General features: G+C 47.0%; 1 protein-coding gene across 4 annotated transcripts in view; it reads right to left on the minus strand.

Moving 5' to 3' along the window:
- The window catches only part of GLCE (glucuronic acid epimerase), a 55,872-nt gene that overhangs the window by 9,236 nt on the left and 32,143 nt on the right, over nucleotides 1-14,493 (minus strand). For 2 of the 4 annotated variants that reach the window (XM_081888561.1, XM_081888564.1), the window contains one exon: nucleotides 1,329-1,930. In XM_081888561.1, the coding sequence (XP_081744687.1) occupies nucleotides 1,329-1,917 (589 nt within the window). In that variant the 5' untranslated portion in view covers nucleotides 1,918-1,930. Of the gene's footprint in view, nucleotides 1-1,328; nucleotides 1,931-12,372; nucleotides 12,543-13,319; nucleotides 13,413-14,493 lie in introns of those variants that run through there. The other 2 variants (XM_081888563.1, XM_081888562.1) reach the window with 2 other exon arrangements.

The following is a 14,493-nucleotide window of genomic DNA, read 5'->3' on the forward strand; positions in this document are numbered from 1 at the left end:
GAAACCTAAAATGAACTCCTTCACTGCCTTGCAATCTACTTGACAGGAGAGGCTCTCCACTGAAGAAGTGATCCCACCAGACTAGGCTTGCAAGTAGTCGCCTGGGGTGAATAAGAAATCTCCTGCAGGCAACCAGGCCAGGAATATATTTTTTTTAGAAACGGTTGCTCTTTAGTTATGTACGGCTATAAACATTAATATTGATAATAAAAAAACTATATACTACTTAATTGCCAAGCTGGCTTCTAAGAGGTTTCCAGTGTAAAATCCTATCTATTAGCTATACAGTGGTACCTCAGGTTACAGACGCTTCAGGTTACAGACTCCGCTAACCCAGAAATAGTACCTCGGGTTAAGAACTTTGCTTCAGGATGAGAACAGAAATGGTGCTCCAGCGGCGTGGCAGCAGCAGGAGGCCCCATTAGCTAGAGTGGTGTTTCAGGTTAAGAATGGACCTCCGGAACGAATTAAGTACTTAACCTGAGGTACCACTGTACACTTAATGAGATATAAGAGGCACACCCTATCTCTAATTTCCGGGGGGGGGGGGGCGGGAATTGAAAACCTTTTGATTCAACAAGCTTTTTAAGATCAGGTGTTCATTCTGTGTAGTTTTTAAACCTGTTTCCAATATCATTTTATGATACTGGTAAGAACCCTAGCTTAGCGATAGGAGCATCTGCTTTGCCTGAAGAAAACCCCATGTTCAGTTCTTGATGGCATTTCCAAGTAGGGCGGAAAGAGAACCCTTAAACCCTGGGGCGCTGCTGCCAGTCAGTGTAGGCCGTACTGAGCTAAATGCACCAATGGTCTGGGCTCAGTATAAGGCAGCTTCCCAGGTCCCTAAGATATGTCTGCGAATTGCCTTGAGACATGTAAGCAAAAGGAGATTCATAATAATAAGCAGGACAGATAACAGGCTACATTGAAAAGGACATTCCCCCCAAAGGCAACAGATTTGGAAAATGATTTAAAACAGTTTACTAAAATGCAAGATAGGCTTTATCGTCTAGGAATGCTTGTAGGTAATAGGAAAGATAGATATTATCTGTTTTGTTTGCTTGTTTTCAGAAAAGCAACCCGAAAGCATACAAACAGAATCATGTGGATTCCGTGGGCAAGTTGAATCATGTCCTGAAAAGTCAGGTTCTACTACTCACAGATATGTAGTAACTGTGGAGTAACTGTGGAGTATCTCCCATAAGCCCCAGCCAGCAGAGCCAATCATCAAGAATGATGGAAATTGCAGTCTAACAACAGTATCTATAGGGTCACAAGCTCCCCTTCCTCCCCTGGGGCTTATGGGAGAAGAGCAACGAAAGACCCACCTTCGACACCACTGATGCACTTCACTCTGTCCCGGACCTCCACATTGTAGCCCTCGAAAGACATGAAGACGCCATCCGGGTGGTAAGGCGCCCTCTGCGCATACACTTTGGAGTAGCTGTGGGAGAACTCGAACCTGTCGTACCCATCGTACTGGGCGACCTTCCCGTAGACCTCAAAGTACTTCTCCACCCAGGAGAAGGGCAGGAAGACCTCGTTCCCTTCTCTCCTGCCTTTGATGGTGTGCTCATCGTTGATCAGGCAGTCAATCTCCTCGTATTTCAGCCCCAGCGCCTTGTTCCCGTGGAAACCCCCGACCACAGGGGGCGCCTTCTGCTGCTCTTGTGGGGAGGCCTCTTCGCTCTGCTGCTGCTGCTGCTTGGCCGGGCCGTTCACATCCTTGTTGCTCTCCGAAGCGGCCACTCGCTTCTCCAGTCCGTCCGCTCGGAAGGCACTGCTAGGGCTACGCAGGAAGGGTGGGGCTGCCCTGTTGCTGGAGCATCTATTCCACAGCAGGACCGTGACCAGGGTGAACAGAACGCAGATGACGATCAAAGTCTTATAGTTGACCCGGGTCGCCAAGCAGCGCATATTCACACCATACCTGAAACAAACAAAGAAGGGCCAGAGGTTTCATTCTGATAGGCTTGCCATACGTCAGGAAAACTCCTGACATGTCCTGGTTTTGGGGTTTAAAAATGGCATCTGGGGCAAAATGTCAGGGAAAACCCGGATGTATTGCAACATGATGGGAAAAGCAGCGGAAATAGCTTAAAACCTACAATTTTGGGGGTAGGTTTCCCCCCCAAAACTCAACAATTCTGGTGTTTTCAACAACTTTGCGAGTGTCAGGAATTTTACTTTTTGAAATATGGCAACCCTACATTCGGAGGACTTGCCAGCGGGGATCTGGACACCTCCCTGATATTTGGGGAGGACAAGGGGGAGCCACAGCCCGCACATATAAGGTCACTTACTTTGAACGTTTTGAAGGAGAGGACCAACAAAGGCACTGTGCATAGTTAAAACTATGGAACTCGCTCCTCCATAGATTCATAGAATCATAGAGTCCGAAGGGACCCTGCGGATCATCTAGTCCAACCCCAATATGCAGCTGTCCCATATGGGGATTGAACCCACAACCTTGGCGTTAGGAGCACCACGCTCTAACCAACAGAGCTACCACATAGCGTTCCTGCTGGAGACAGGGATGGCCACCCACTCGGGTGGCTTTAATAAAGGAAAAGGCAAATTCATGGAGGAGAAGAGGCCTATCAGCAACTGCTAACCATGATGTCCTACCTCCACAGCCAAAGGTAGCGAAACTTCTGAATACCAGTTGCTGGAAACAACTCAAGTCCTGCTTGCAGGTTTTCCATGGGCATCTGAGTGGCCACCGTGAGAGCAGGATGTTGGACTAGATGGGCTCTTGGCCTGATCTAACAGGGCAGTTATTATGTTCCTAACAGGAAATTCATTAGGGAAGCTTAGCTAGGAAAGAGGCAGCCTGCTGCTACCCAACTTCCCTTGCAAATGCATGAGAGGGATAAGAGAGAGAGAGAGAGAGAGAGAGAGAGAGAGAGAGAGAGAGAGAGAGAGAGTGTCTCCAGTTTTCTGCACAAGTAGTCCATGAAGCCTAGAACCTGACCCTAAATTCAGTATTTATTTACTGCATTTATACCCCACTTTTCCTCCAAGGAGCACAAAGTGGTGTACATAGCTCCCCGCCCCCTTTTATCCTCACAACAACCCTGCGAGGTAGGTTAGGGCAAGAGTGAATGAATGGCCCACGGTCACCTAGTGAGCTTCATGGCCGAGTAGGGATTTGAACCCTGGTCTCTCCCAGGTCCCAGTAGGAGACTCTTAAATGCTACAGCACAGCTGGCTATCAGCGGAAGAGAAATGCGCAGATGTTCCATGGCTAACAAAGATGGCAGGTGCATCAAGGCAGAAAAGGTTCCTCAAGCACAGGGAATTTGAAAAGCACCGATACACACCGTAACCGGCTGAACCAAACGCTAGCATGCCCAGAAAAGCTCCCCCTCTTTGGCAAACGAGAAGGCTGCTTGGACAGAAACACCATTGTCCTCAATGCCATTCCTGCAATGAAAATAGTTTCTTCAGCCTTGAGTTTCCGCAGTCATCTGGGCGGAGGGGTGGAACTTAGCTGCCTTGTGCTTTTGCCAATTCACACCAAGGGTGCTGGGCAGGTCAAGAGGGACTCTTGTGCTGGTGGCCTTGAATTGGGAAAGGAACCAAAGCCCCTTTGGACAGAGCCCTGTTTAAGCTCTGCTGTGGCGACAACTACATCTCCCCACTTGACCCTTTATTTGGCCTGTCTCAGTGACTTAAATAGGTACTTAAGGTTCAATTGGACATCTTCAACTCAACACAAGCTATAAAATATGTACTTGGGACGCAACTTGGCAAGCTATTTTGGAAAGGGTGACGAAGGAGGTGTTGGAAGAAAATGCACTGCTTCAGGCAAGCTAACTATTGCATAATTTGCTGTGTGTGTTTGTGTGTGCGCGCACACACACACACACACACACATGCCTGCCTCACAGCTGTCCTGGAAAGACCCAGAGTTGCTTCCATTCCTACACAGAGCAAGATGATATCCAGAGCACATAGAAGGGGCAAGATAAACTCTCATCAGAGGCTCTTGCGGGAAAACTTCCAAGCTAGGGCTGGTCCACACATTGCTAAAGCACAGCAAGAAATACCTGACCCGTTTCAAACACACAGTGGCCCGCTATGCTGGGATCTTGCTCACAACACTAACAGTGTGCCCTACACTTGCTTGCTAATCTGAGCTTTATCTATTACATTTATATCGCACCTCAGACCCCTGCCCTCTCCAAGCAGCTGATAAATTATTCCCCCTATTTTATGCTCACAACAACCATGCGAGATAGGTAAGACTGAGATGCTTTGCTTGGCCCAAGGTCATAGCTTCATGGCTATGCAGAGATTTGAACCCTGGTCTTCCAGTTCCTAGTCCAACAAGGGCAGTGGTTCGCAAACGTTTTCAGGCCACTGCCCCTTGGTTCCATAGTGCCCCTCCCTTCCCCCATAAAAGGCATTATTTATAATAGCAGTTCGCACAGCCCACCAAGGAAGACAGTAACAATCGGATTCAAAATAGTAACAGTTAATTGCACATTTATTCAAAACCCAATTAAAATTGCTTAGTATAATCAATTCAACAAAACTGATAAACTTCTTCCAGTGATACCAGCTTTACAAAGCGGGATAGTCATATACACCTCCAGAGCCCGACTGCCATCCCCTTGCTTCTTACTGCCCCCTAACCCCATTGCCTGCCAGGGCCAGGGGGCAGTACCACCCACTTTGGGTTCTAACCACTACTCTACACTGTCCCAGCTAGGACACTGAGGCGGATTTGATACCACCTGCTACCCAAGACAGAAAGTGATGAAAGCAACCATCTACATGCTATCCTTTCACCTCAAAGGAAGAGGAGAAGTTCGGGCTATGACATCAGTGGATATATACCTGCCCCCATCGGACAGGTAACATCTCGCCAGTCTCAAGTTGATGGGACCTTGGTTTATTTACCCTTCATTCATTTCACAATTCCACACTGTGTTGGCTCCCACCCAGCCGTTTCACACTTAACAAGGAAAACGTCCCATATTGTTGAAGAATACAGGGTATATCTAATTCTTTAAACAAAAAAACCCCACCAATTTCACTCTTATAGAAACGCCAACAAAAATAAACACATTTTCTGCAAAATTAAAAACACTCAAAAATTTGCTGCTGTCTCTCATCCCACCTCCAGCGAAGGAAAAGAAAATATAAAACACATTTTGAATTTAGTTACATGAGCTACATTATAGGAGAGAACACTGCCAGGTTTCTATATATCGTGGTGTGCCTACACATCTTGCCTTGAGCGCAATTCTCTATAACCTTGTTGCTCACACAAGAAGATAAAAAAAAGCGAGATGGGAAGCAGAAAAAAACTTTGACAAAGCTTCCTTAAGTTGATTCCCTCATGGTTTCTCCTTTAGAGCTGGCCTGTTCTCCCTCCCCCCGCCCCCGCCCTTCTCTTTCTTTCCCAGGGCTTGCTTTTAAAATATTGAAGACTGCTTGGGTTGTTGTTTTTGTTACTTATCCCACTTAGAGGCCCGGGCTTCAGGGATTTTGTTTGTTTTCCAGCATCCAGCTGTGATGGCTGCCGGTGAGAGATGAGAAATCTTCTTGTTTGGAGGTGTGTGGTGTGGCGCTCAAGGGAGGAGAAGGAAGAACAGATCCTCTTTAACTATTCTGTTTGCAGGAAACAGCTACACGCAGGCAACAAACAGCCCACTGTTTCTCCACTGGCTTCGCTCCACCCCTAAATAAGTTAAGACCCTTGCAGTGTAAACACAGATGAAGAACTGAAGGAACAGGAAAAGCACTCAGGGAGACAGGCATCAGAATAGCACTTTCAGAGTCATCTCTTTTAATTTATAATATATAAGGGCAATGGATGTGCTTCCACATTCATGTGGCTGCATGCTCACCTATAAAAAAAAATCCAGACACTCAAAGAGTAAGAAATATGACTTCTAGGTTTCCTGGAGGAGCCTGGAAGGGTTCTGAACAGGCTTCCCCAACCTGGCACCCTCCATATGTTTTGGACGATAGTTCCCATCAGCCAGGCAAGGCTAACCTAATATGTTCCAGGCATTAGCAGCCTTTAATCAAGAAGAAGAAAAAACCCAGAAAGCACTGATAGCATGGTTAGCATGGTCGATAAAGCATAAAATTCTTCATCTCAGGGCTGTGGGTTTGAGCCGCACGTTGGGGGAAAAGATTTGTGCATTGCAGGGGGTTGGGCTAGATGACCCTTATGCTCCCTTCCATCTCTATGGTTCTGTGGCCAGTGCATTGCCCTGGAACTCAAGATCAACTGCTTTAGACATAGAACTCAGTGGACCCATCCAATGAAGCTGAATGTTGGAAGGTTTGAGACCAGGGGTAGGCAACCTAAGGCCCAGGGGCTAAGGCCTTCTCAATCCAGCTCACAGACGGTCCGGGAATCAGCGTGTTTTTACATGTGTAGAATGTGTGCTTTTATTTAAAATGCATCTCTGGGTTATTTGTGGGGCCTGCCTGGTGTTTTTACATGAGCAGAATGTGTGCTTTTATTGAAAATGCATCTCTGGGTTATTTGTGGGGCATAGGAATTTGTTCATTATTATCATTTAATATAGTCCAGCCCACCACATGGTCTGAGGGACAGTGGACCGGGGTCCACAGCTGAAAAAGGTTGCTGACCCCTGTTCGAGACAGATAACCAAGAAAGCCCATCTTCACACAGCACGTAGCTAACCTATGGAACTCACTCACACAGGAGGCAGTGATGGCCACCAAGCTAGATGGCTTTAAAAGAGGGTTATACAAATGGCAGAGGGGGGCTACTGAAGGCTACATTCTGCCTCCACAGTTGGAGCCATAAATGCTTTTGAATGCCAGTCGCTGGAAACCACAGGAGGGGAGAGGGCTTGCAGACTTCCCATTGAGGCCTCCCATTGAGGCAAGAACAGAATGCTGGCCTAGATGGGCCATTGGCCTGATCCAGCAGGCTCTTCTTAGGTTCTTATGCCGACTGCATGTCCTTTAGGATAGAATGTCTTATTTTAATTGTGTTATGTGCATGGATGGTGCTATATAAATGAACAACAAGGAGAAGAACTAGGACTTCTTTAGCAGGAAGTGTCATCACTGGGTAGCTGCATACACAAGGTCCCAGGTTCAGCTTCCATCATCTCAAGGTTCAGCTGGGAAAGGCTTCCTGTCTGAAATGCAGGACAGGTGCTGGCCTTCAGAGTAGGAGACACTAGTCAATGGACCAACAGTCTGCAGGTACAAGGCCGCTACAATGCCGGGGCACAAGGAGGTAGAGGAGCCCCTACCACACTTCCGTGTTTCACTACTGCAGCTGGCTTTCTGCTCTCATCTAGTTCCAGATCCAGATGGTGGCTTATTGCCACCATCCCACGCCGGTGACAATTCACCATGCTTTTCCCCTTTCTTTTTTAAGGCTCATTCACCTGCATCCTTAATGGCAAATGAGATGGTGAACAGCTTGTACAATGTGCGGCCACTGTCAGAATTACATTAGCACTTCAAAGAAGGAGGCAATTGCCCTCCTTAGCATAGATCAGAGACAGCGAGCGAGGGAGCTGAATTTATGAGTTCATCACCGGGTTGTGTGTGCGTCACAGCCATGCCAGAATCGTAGGCAAAGGTGTTTGGTCAGCAAAAGCTGTGCAAGGGTTCTGGGGTTTTTTATGCTGAATTTACCAGAAATTAACTTAGAAATAGGAGATACTCGCCTTTGGGCGATGTGCCTGGTTATAGCCGAACCAGAGCCTCCATTTGCAAAATCAACTTGCAGACTTGTTGTTTTTCCTGAAAGAGTGCAATGAAGACGCTTGATGTCAACAAGCAGGGAGTTCCAAGGTCTTTGCGCTGCCACAATAACAAGATTGGTTTCTTACAAATGTGGAACCAAAATTATGAGGTACCTGGAACAGTGACAGTTCCCCATTTCCGAGTGGCCAAGTGAGCCTATCTGGGGTAAGGAGATCTCGGCTCCAAGTTAAGGGCTTTGTATACTAATAGTAACACCCTGAACATGGCTTGGTAGCAAACAGGTAACCAGTGCAGAACTCTGAGCAGAGATGTTACATGCTGATGGAGTCTCGCTCCTAACTTAGGTCTGTTAACTTCAATAGGCCTACTGTGAGTAGAATGTTAGATGCTCTCCGCCTTGTAAAGCTCTTCTGATCACAGTGGGCAATATGGATCGGGCAAAAAGATTCCATTCCCCTTATTACCTATCAGTGATCCACTGGAGGCAATTCAGGTGGTGCAAAACACCAGAACAGCTTCTCAAGGCTAAAAATAAAAAGAGACGTTAAAGCATGTTTCCAAAATGAACAGCCAAAAGAGTCTATGTTTCTGCAGGCACCTCACCGCAATGTTCTTTTAGATGCAAGAAGGAAAAAAACCCAGCCTTTCAACGCAAAGATCAGGGATTTCTGCTACACCTAGATAAGGCCCTTGTTTACACTCAAGAATCTGGGCCAGTCTAATCTGGCTCTGAAATGAACACAGAGGCCACCAAGCCGGGGGCTTGGCAAAGGCGAGATACATGCAGAAGCAGTGTTTTTATAAGCCCTAGGAATGGGAGATTGGCACTTGGAGGGTCCGTCCAAAGCAGCATTTCCTTCCTCATCCTCCCACTATCTGCACTGCTCTCAGCAAGCCTGAGTATTAAGGGATTCGCCAAGCAACTAGCACATGCATGGATACTTAAAAAAAAAACCAAAAAAAAACCCGAGTACAGAAAGGGACTCATTTTACCCCAGCACACAGAAATGCTCCCAAGTTATTTGCAACTGGATCGCGGAAGCACCACAATGCAGGGCTCCTTCCATCAGCTCTGCCGAAAGCCCAGCTCCATCAGGCACCCCCTACCCCTGAACTGTGCCAGCTGGTCATTGTAAGAATAGCTGTTTAAGAATTGGTGTCGGGGTTTGCATCTTTCCTCATCCCTCCCTGTCCTTTTCCCGTGTGTGTGTTTTCACACGTAGAGAGCCAATGCAACATCATGATTAGAGTGCTGCACCAGGACTTGGGAGATCAGGGTTCAAATCCCCACCTAGCCACAAAGCTCTCAGGTTGGTCACTGCTATCTCAACCTACCTCACAGGGTTGTTGTGGGGATTAAATGAGAAGTGGGGGAACCTTGTACACCACCCTTGAGCTCCTTGGAGGACACGGTGGGATATAAATGCAATAAAGAAATGCTAGCTCAGTAGAACTGTCTACACCAGGGGTGGGAAATCTTTGGCTTCATGGGGGTTGCTGTATTACAAAACTCATCATCCTTGCCACATTTGGTGTGGCTGATAGTAATCGTAATTCAGCAGCATCAGGCAGGCCAAACACTCCCCACACCTGGTTCACACTAACTGGAAGCAGTGCCCTAGGGCAGGGACCAACCCACCCATGAGGCAAGGTGAGACCAATGTCCCCAGCAGCAGACTTTTCTGTCCCCTTGTTCCTGATGTAGCTCTTCCCTGGTAGGGAGGGGGGCACTATTTTGGGGTCCTCCCCAGGTACCAAAGTGTCTTGGGGCAGCTTTGCCCAGAGCTTGAGACAGGAGGCAAGATTATGCAATGATTTCGCATGAACTCCTGCAGTATTAAAATATCCAAATAGTGTTCAGCTGTTTCTCTCTGGAAAGGAAAAAACGCTGATTTGAATGCAAATGCCTAATTAATGGCTTATTTACAATTAATCTGCCTTTTAATCTTTCTGCAGCTAGCATTTTAAATGCATCTTGACTTGATAAAGACCCAGAGCAGAATTTTAAACAATGCACTGATTTTCTTTGTGCAGTGGAGGAAGAAAAAAAGTTATAATACCATACAAATACAAATGAACAGAGTTACGATAATTGAATCTATGTAGGGGCTTTCTGTGCTGGCTGACTCTTTAGAACAGATTTACTATTTAATTACGGCTGTTAGCCATATTCCATCTGTGTAGCATTTGAAAGAAACACCCATAAGTTGTTTAGCAGAATGACAGAGTGCCCAGGAACGGTTCTGCAATTTTGTGATGGCAATCCAACGCAGTCGTTAGCAAGAGGTCCCTTCGAGCACCTAATTTAAAAGTGAAACATCAGCAGATCTCTACCAAATATTGAATTTTTTCCCTTAATAGAAATCATTGTGAATTTCAATACTGAGTCCCTACATCACAAGTTATCAACGAGCAGCAGGCAAGACATTTATTTGGGCTTCTTCCTTTGGTGTGCGTGTGGGGTTGTGTTGTTGTTTTTTGCTATGTACCCAGACTCATCTTGTCTCTTTTCGCAAGCTGTGGGGATGGACTGATGGGCACAGAAGGGGCTGCAGGAAGAGAAATGTGACCAGGGCTGCTGTGCCTGGCACTCAGTGTGGAAGGACTAACCTCAGAAAACTGAACTGGAACATGCCACTTTCCCAACCTGGTGTCCTCCAGATCTTTTGGACTGCAACTCTCCTCAGCTCCCCCGCCCCAGCCAGCACACTCCGTTGATCCTGACGCTGCTAGGAGTTGTAAACATCTGGGCGGCAGAAGATTGGCAAACGGGACCATAGATCTAAGACTGAACTGAGACTGCTTTGCCAGAAACAGAGAGTACAGTACGATCGCCTCTAACATGCATTTAACTTGCACACTTTCAACCATATGTGGTGGAAGGCTGGCTGAAATTCTGCAAGTTAAACGCAAGTGAGGCAGAAAGCTTAAAAGCTATTTTTGTGCAAGGGCTACCCTGAGCTTTTAAACTCTCTGCCTTGCTGGGGGGGGGGGGGCAAGGCCCACTCAGTGGCTGGCTCCAGAAGGAGAGGGATGCTTGCCTAGGAGCGGTTTGATTATACAATTTTTTACATATATGCAGAACCCTGGGAACGGAGCGCCTGCGTAAGATGCAAAACTGCCCAACCCTGTTCCACAGCAAAAAATTCCCTCCTCCCAGGTAGACCCATTTTGTTCCTCTGGCAAACCTCCACCTGCTCTGTCAAAGCACTCTGCCGAATGCCCATTTCAAGCCCATTCATTCATTCACACACACAGAGCCAGCATGGGACACATTAACACTGCACTAAGATCGCACTCCAACAGACATTAGGCCCGAGGTGTATAAATTCAGGGCCAGTGAAATGTTGCCAACTCCGGTCTGAGGCATCTTAAAAAAATAATTTAAAAAATCTGCAATGCTATTGAAATGCTCTTTTCCCAGCGTCTAGATCTCAAGGGGTGGTTTGAGCTATTGCTAAAACTGAACGTGAACAATTCCAAACCACCACAGCTAGAATCCAGTCACCTTGAGAAACACAAAGTGCAAATCGGGGGTGCCCAACTCAAAACACTGGACCTCTGTGCAGACAGAGCCACAAAGTATTCAGACAAATGGGAGACTCCTTTCTTTGAATTCAGTTGCTGCCTATCTAACATGCTGTGAGATTTATTTATTTATTTATTTATTTATGTTTGTAAGTTTTTCTTATTTCGTTTTATAACGTATAGAAAACAGAAGAGGACAGGGATAACGACAGGTGAAAATTAAAAGATGAAAAACAAAACTATAAGCACACAGAATGAGTACAGTTGCACATAGGTTAAAAGAACAAAGTTCAAGTAAAGAAGACTGTATCAGTGTTATCTGGTTTGCAAGTATGGTTCCAGATTTGCCAGGGCTGTCTTGAAAATGATGGCTCTGTTGTATGTGTCATAAAAAAAAAAAATGCCAAATCATATAAAATGTGGCTGGAGGTTCTAATCCATGTCAAAATTGCAAATTATGTGCAATTTTCTCCTTGCTGCGAGATTCTGAACCATTTTGGTTCATGTACTGGGGGGTGGGGGTGGGAAATGGGAGTGAGCGGAAATGGCTGTCGTAATTATGAGCCCATTTAGTGTGGAGCCTAATAAATCTACTTGCTCTCCAGATGGATTAGACTATTAAGACCCCCACCCCCTTTTGCTAATGGCACAAACAAGAACGCCAAACTCTGCCAGCTGCTTGCAAATGCATTACGAGGCCCCCTTGAAGCCAGCAAAGCACCACATTGTTGCTTCGGAGATTGATGAAGGAAGTCTCCGCAACAGATGAAAGACCTTAGCGCTGTTTCGTCAGCTTCGCTGCACCCCTATTTATAGACCAGGCGCAAGTCCCCAAACAGCCGCCTTGGTAAACCTCATTAACTGCCCTCCAAGGGGTTCAAAGCTGCACCTATTATTGCTATTTATAAAGCTTATTCTGTGCTTTCTTCAATGTATACCATCATGCCACCTGCCTTTCAAGGTGGAACCTGAGGGGGCGTCGCCATGACATCATGTGACTGAGGAGTAGGGTGTTCCATTCGCCTGCCAAAATGGCTCATCGAGTGAGCTCAGATGCAAGCCCCCCAACCCGTGGGGCAGCTGGGGGGACAGGAATGGTAGATCAAAACATCTCAAGGGCATTACACATTGATGTAGGTTCCTCTTCAGCAAGCGGCAAGGGTGGCTTCGTTCCAGGTTTATCTAAACAGCTGATGGGAGAAATTCCTTTCGCCACATCTCAAAAAGGATATTGTAGAGTTGGAAAAGGTTCAGGAAAGGGCAGCCAACATGATCAAGTGGGTGGAGCAACTTCCCTGTGATGAAAGGTTGCAGCGTTGGGGACTTTTTACACGAGAAAAGGGCAAGAGGCAACATGCAAGAAATTTATTAAAAATATGCACTGCACAGAGAAAGTGGATAGGGAAAAGATTTTCTCCTCTCATAACGCTGGAACTCGTGGATATCCAATGAAGCTGAATGAAGATTCAGGACAGATCAAAGAAGAGAAAGCCCTTCACGTAGTATAAACGATGGAACTGACTCACACAGGGGCCACCAACTGGGATGGCTCTAAGGGACGACTGGGTAAATTCAGGAGGGAAAAGGCAATCAATGGCTACTAGCCAGGATGGCTATGCTCTGCCTCCACAGCTGGGAGGCAGTAACGCCCCTGAATACCAGTTGCTGCAAACCAAAAGGAGGGGAGAGGGCTCTTGTGCTCAAATCCTGCTTGTGGGCTTCCCATTGGGGCATCTGGTTGGCCATTATGAGAACAGGATGCTGGGCTAGATGGACTACTGGCCTGACCCAGCAGGGCTCTTCTTACATTCTGGTTAAGTTCACTCCATGCTCTAAACGCCTCCGTGCAGATCTAGTCACATGCAAACAATAAGGCCACCATGTTCTCTCTGCAGCAGCTGCCAAAGCGCCAAGAATTACTCAAGGAGCAACAGCCAGCCGCTGGGGTGGGGGGTGGGATTAGCATCGTGGCCTCAGGTAACCTCAACGAATGGGCTTGCTTGGGATGGGCACACACACCCTGCAATGACAGCTGTCACTTAAATAGAAAGGAAGGGGAATGAATACATTACCGGAGGTTCCAGCCTGCCTCCAGGAATATTACAGGTGGCATTTATTGAATGTGTGGGAGTTACTTAGCAGCTCAATATCTTAACCTTGAAGTTGCCTGGAAATCTCTGGAAACAAAAGGCTTGTTTACAAGCTGCTCAAAAGATGCTCAGCTATGATACTGCAGCACATCCTGCTGCATTTGAGTTTGGGGGGGTAGGGAGAGACAGGCATCAAAAGCAATCAATAACCAGCCCCCTGTGCCTGAGGTTACAGAAGCCTCCTAAGAATGAGTAAACTACAGGGTGGAGTCACCTCCATTGTGGGAATCTCCATTGCCACTGGAGAGAGATGGGGAGACAAACTCCTTGAAGAGCAGCTGGTCCTGCAAACCTCCAGCGTTAAGGGCTGCTCTGAAATCCGCTGAAAAATGACATTTAGATGAAGCTGCCTTCTACTGAATCTCTGATCACCTAGGTCAGTACTGTCTACAACCAGGGGTCAGCAAACCTTTTCAGCAGGGAGCCAGTTCACTGTCCCTCAGACCTTGTGGGGGGCGGATTATATTTTGGAGAAAAAAATGAATTCCTACGCTCCACAAATAACCCAGAGATGCATTTTAAATAAAAGCACACATTCTACTCATGTAAAAACATGCTGATTCTCAGACCGTCCACGGGCTGGATTTAGAAGGAAATTGGGCCGAATCTGGCCCCCAGGCCTTAGTTTGCCTACCCATGGTCTACACTGAGTGGTGGCTGCTCTTTCGGGGCTTCAGAAAAGGGGCTTTGGCAGGTCTACCTGGAGATGCTGTGGAGAAGGCTACAGACCTTTCGTATGCAAATCCCTCCTGAGTCAGAACAGGATCGGCTCTCTCCCAGGGTCTTGAGCAAAGTCTTCCCCTGCTAGCAATGTAGACAATTTAGCCTGGAACATTCTCTGTACAAATCCTGTACTCTGCCACCAAGGCACATTACCTCCCCACCCACGGCTGTGCAAGGGTGAGAGTCACTGTGCTGTAGCAATTAGAGGGCTGGACTAAGACCAGAGGGCTGGACTAAGACCAAGGTTCAAATCCCCCCTTGGCCACAAAGCTCACTGGGTGACCCCGGGCCATTCACTGCCTCTCAGTCGACCTACCTCACAGGGTTGTCGTGGTGATTAAATGAGGAAGGGGAGAACCATGCACACAGCCTT

The sequence above is a fragment of the Podarcis melisellensis genome (genome assembly GCF_964234715.1).
Source record: "Podarcis melisellensis genome assembly, chromosome: 14".
NCBI classification, from domain to species: Eukaryota; Metazoa; Chordata; class Lepidosauria; order Squamata; family Lacertidae; genus Podarcis; species Podarcis melisellensis.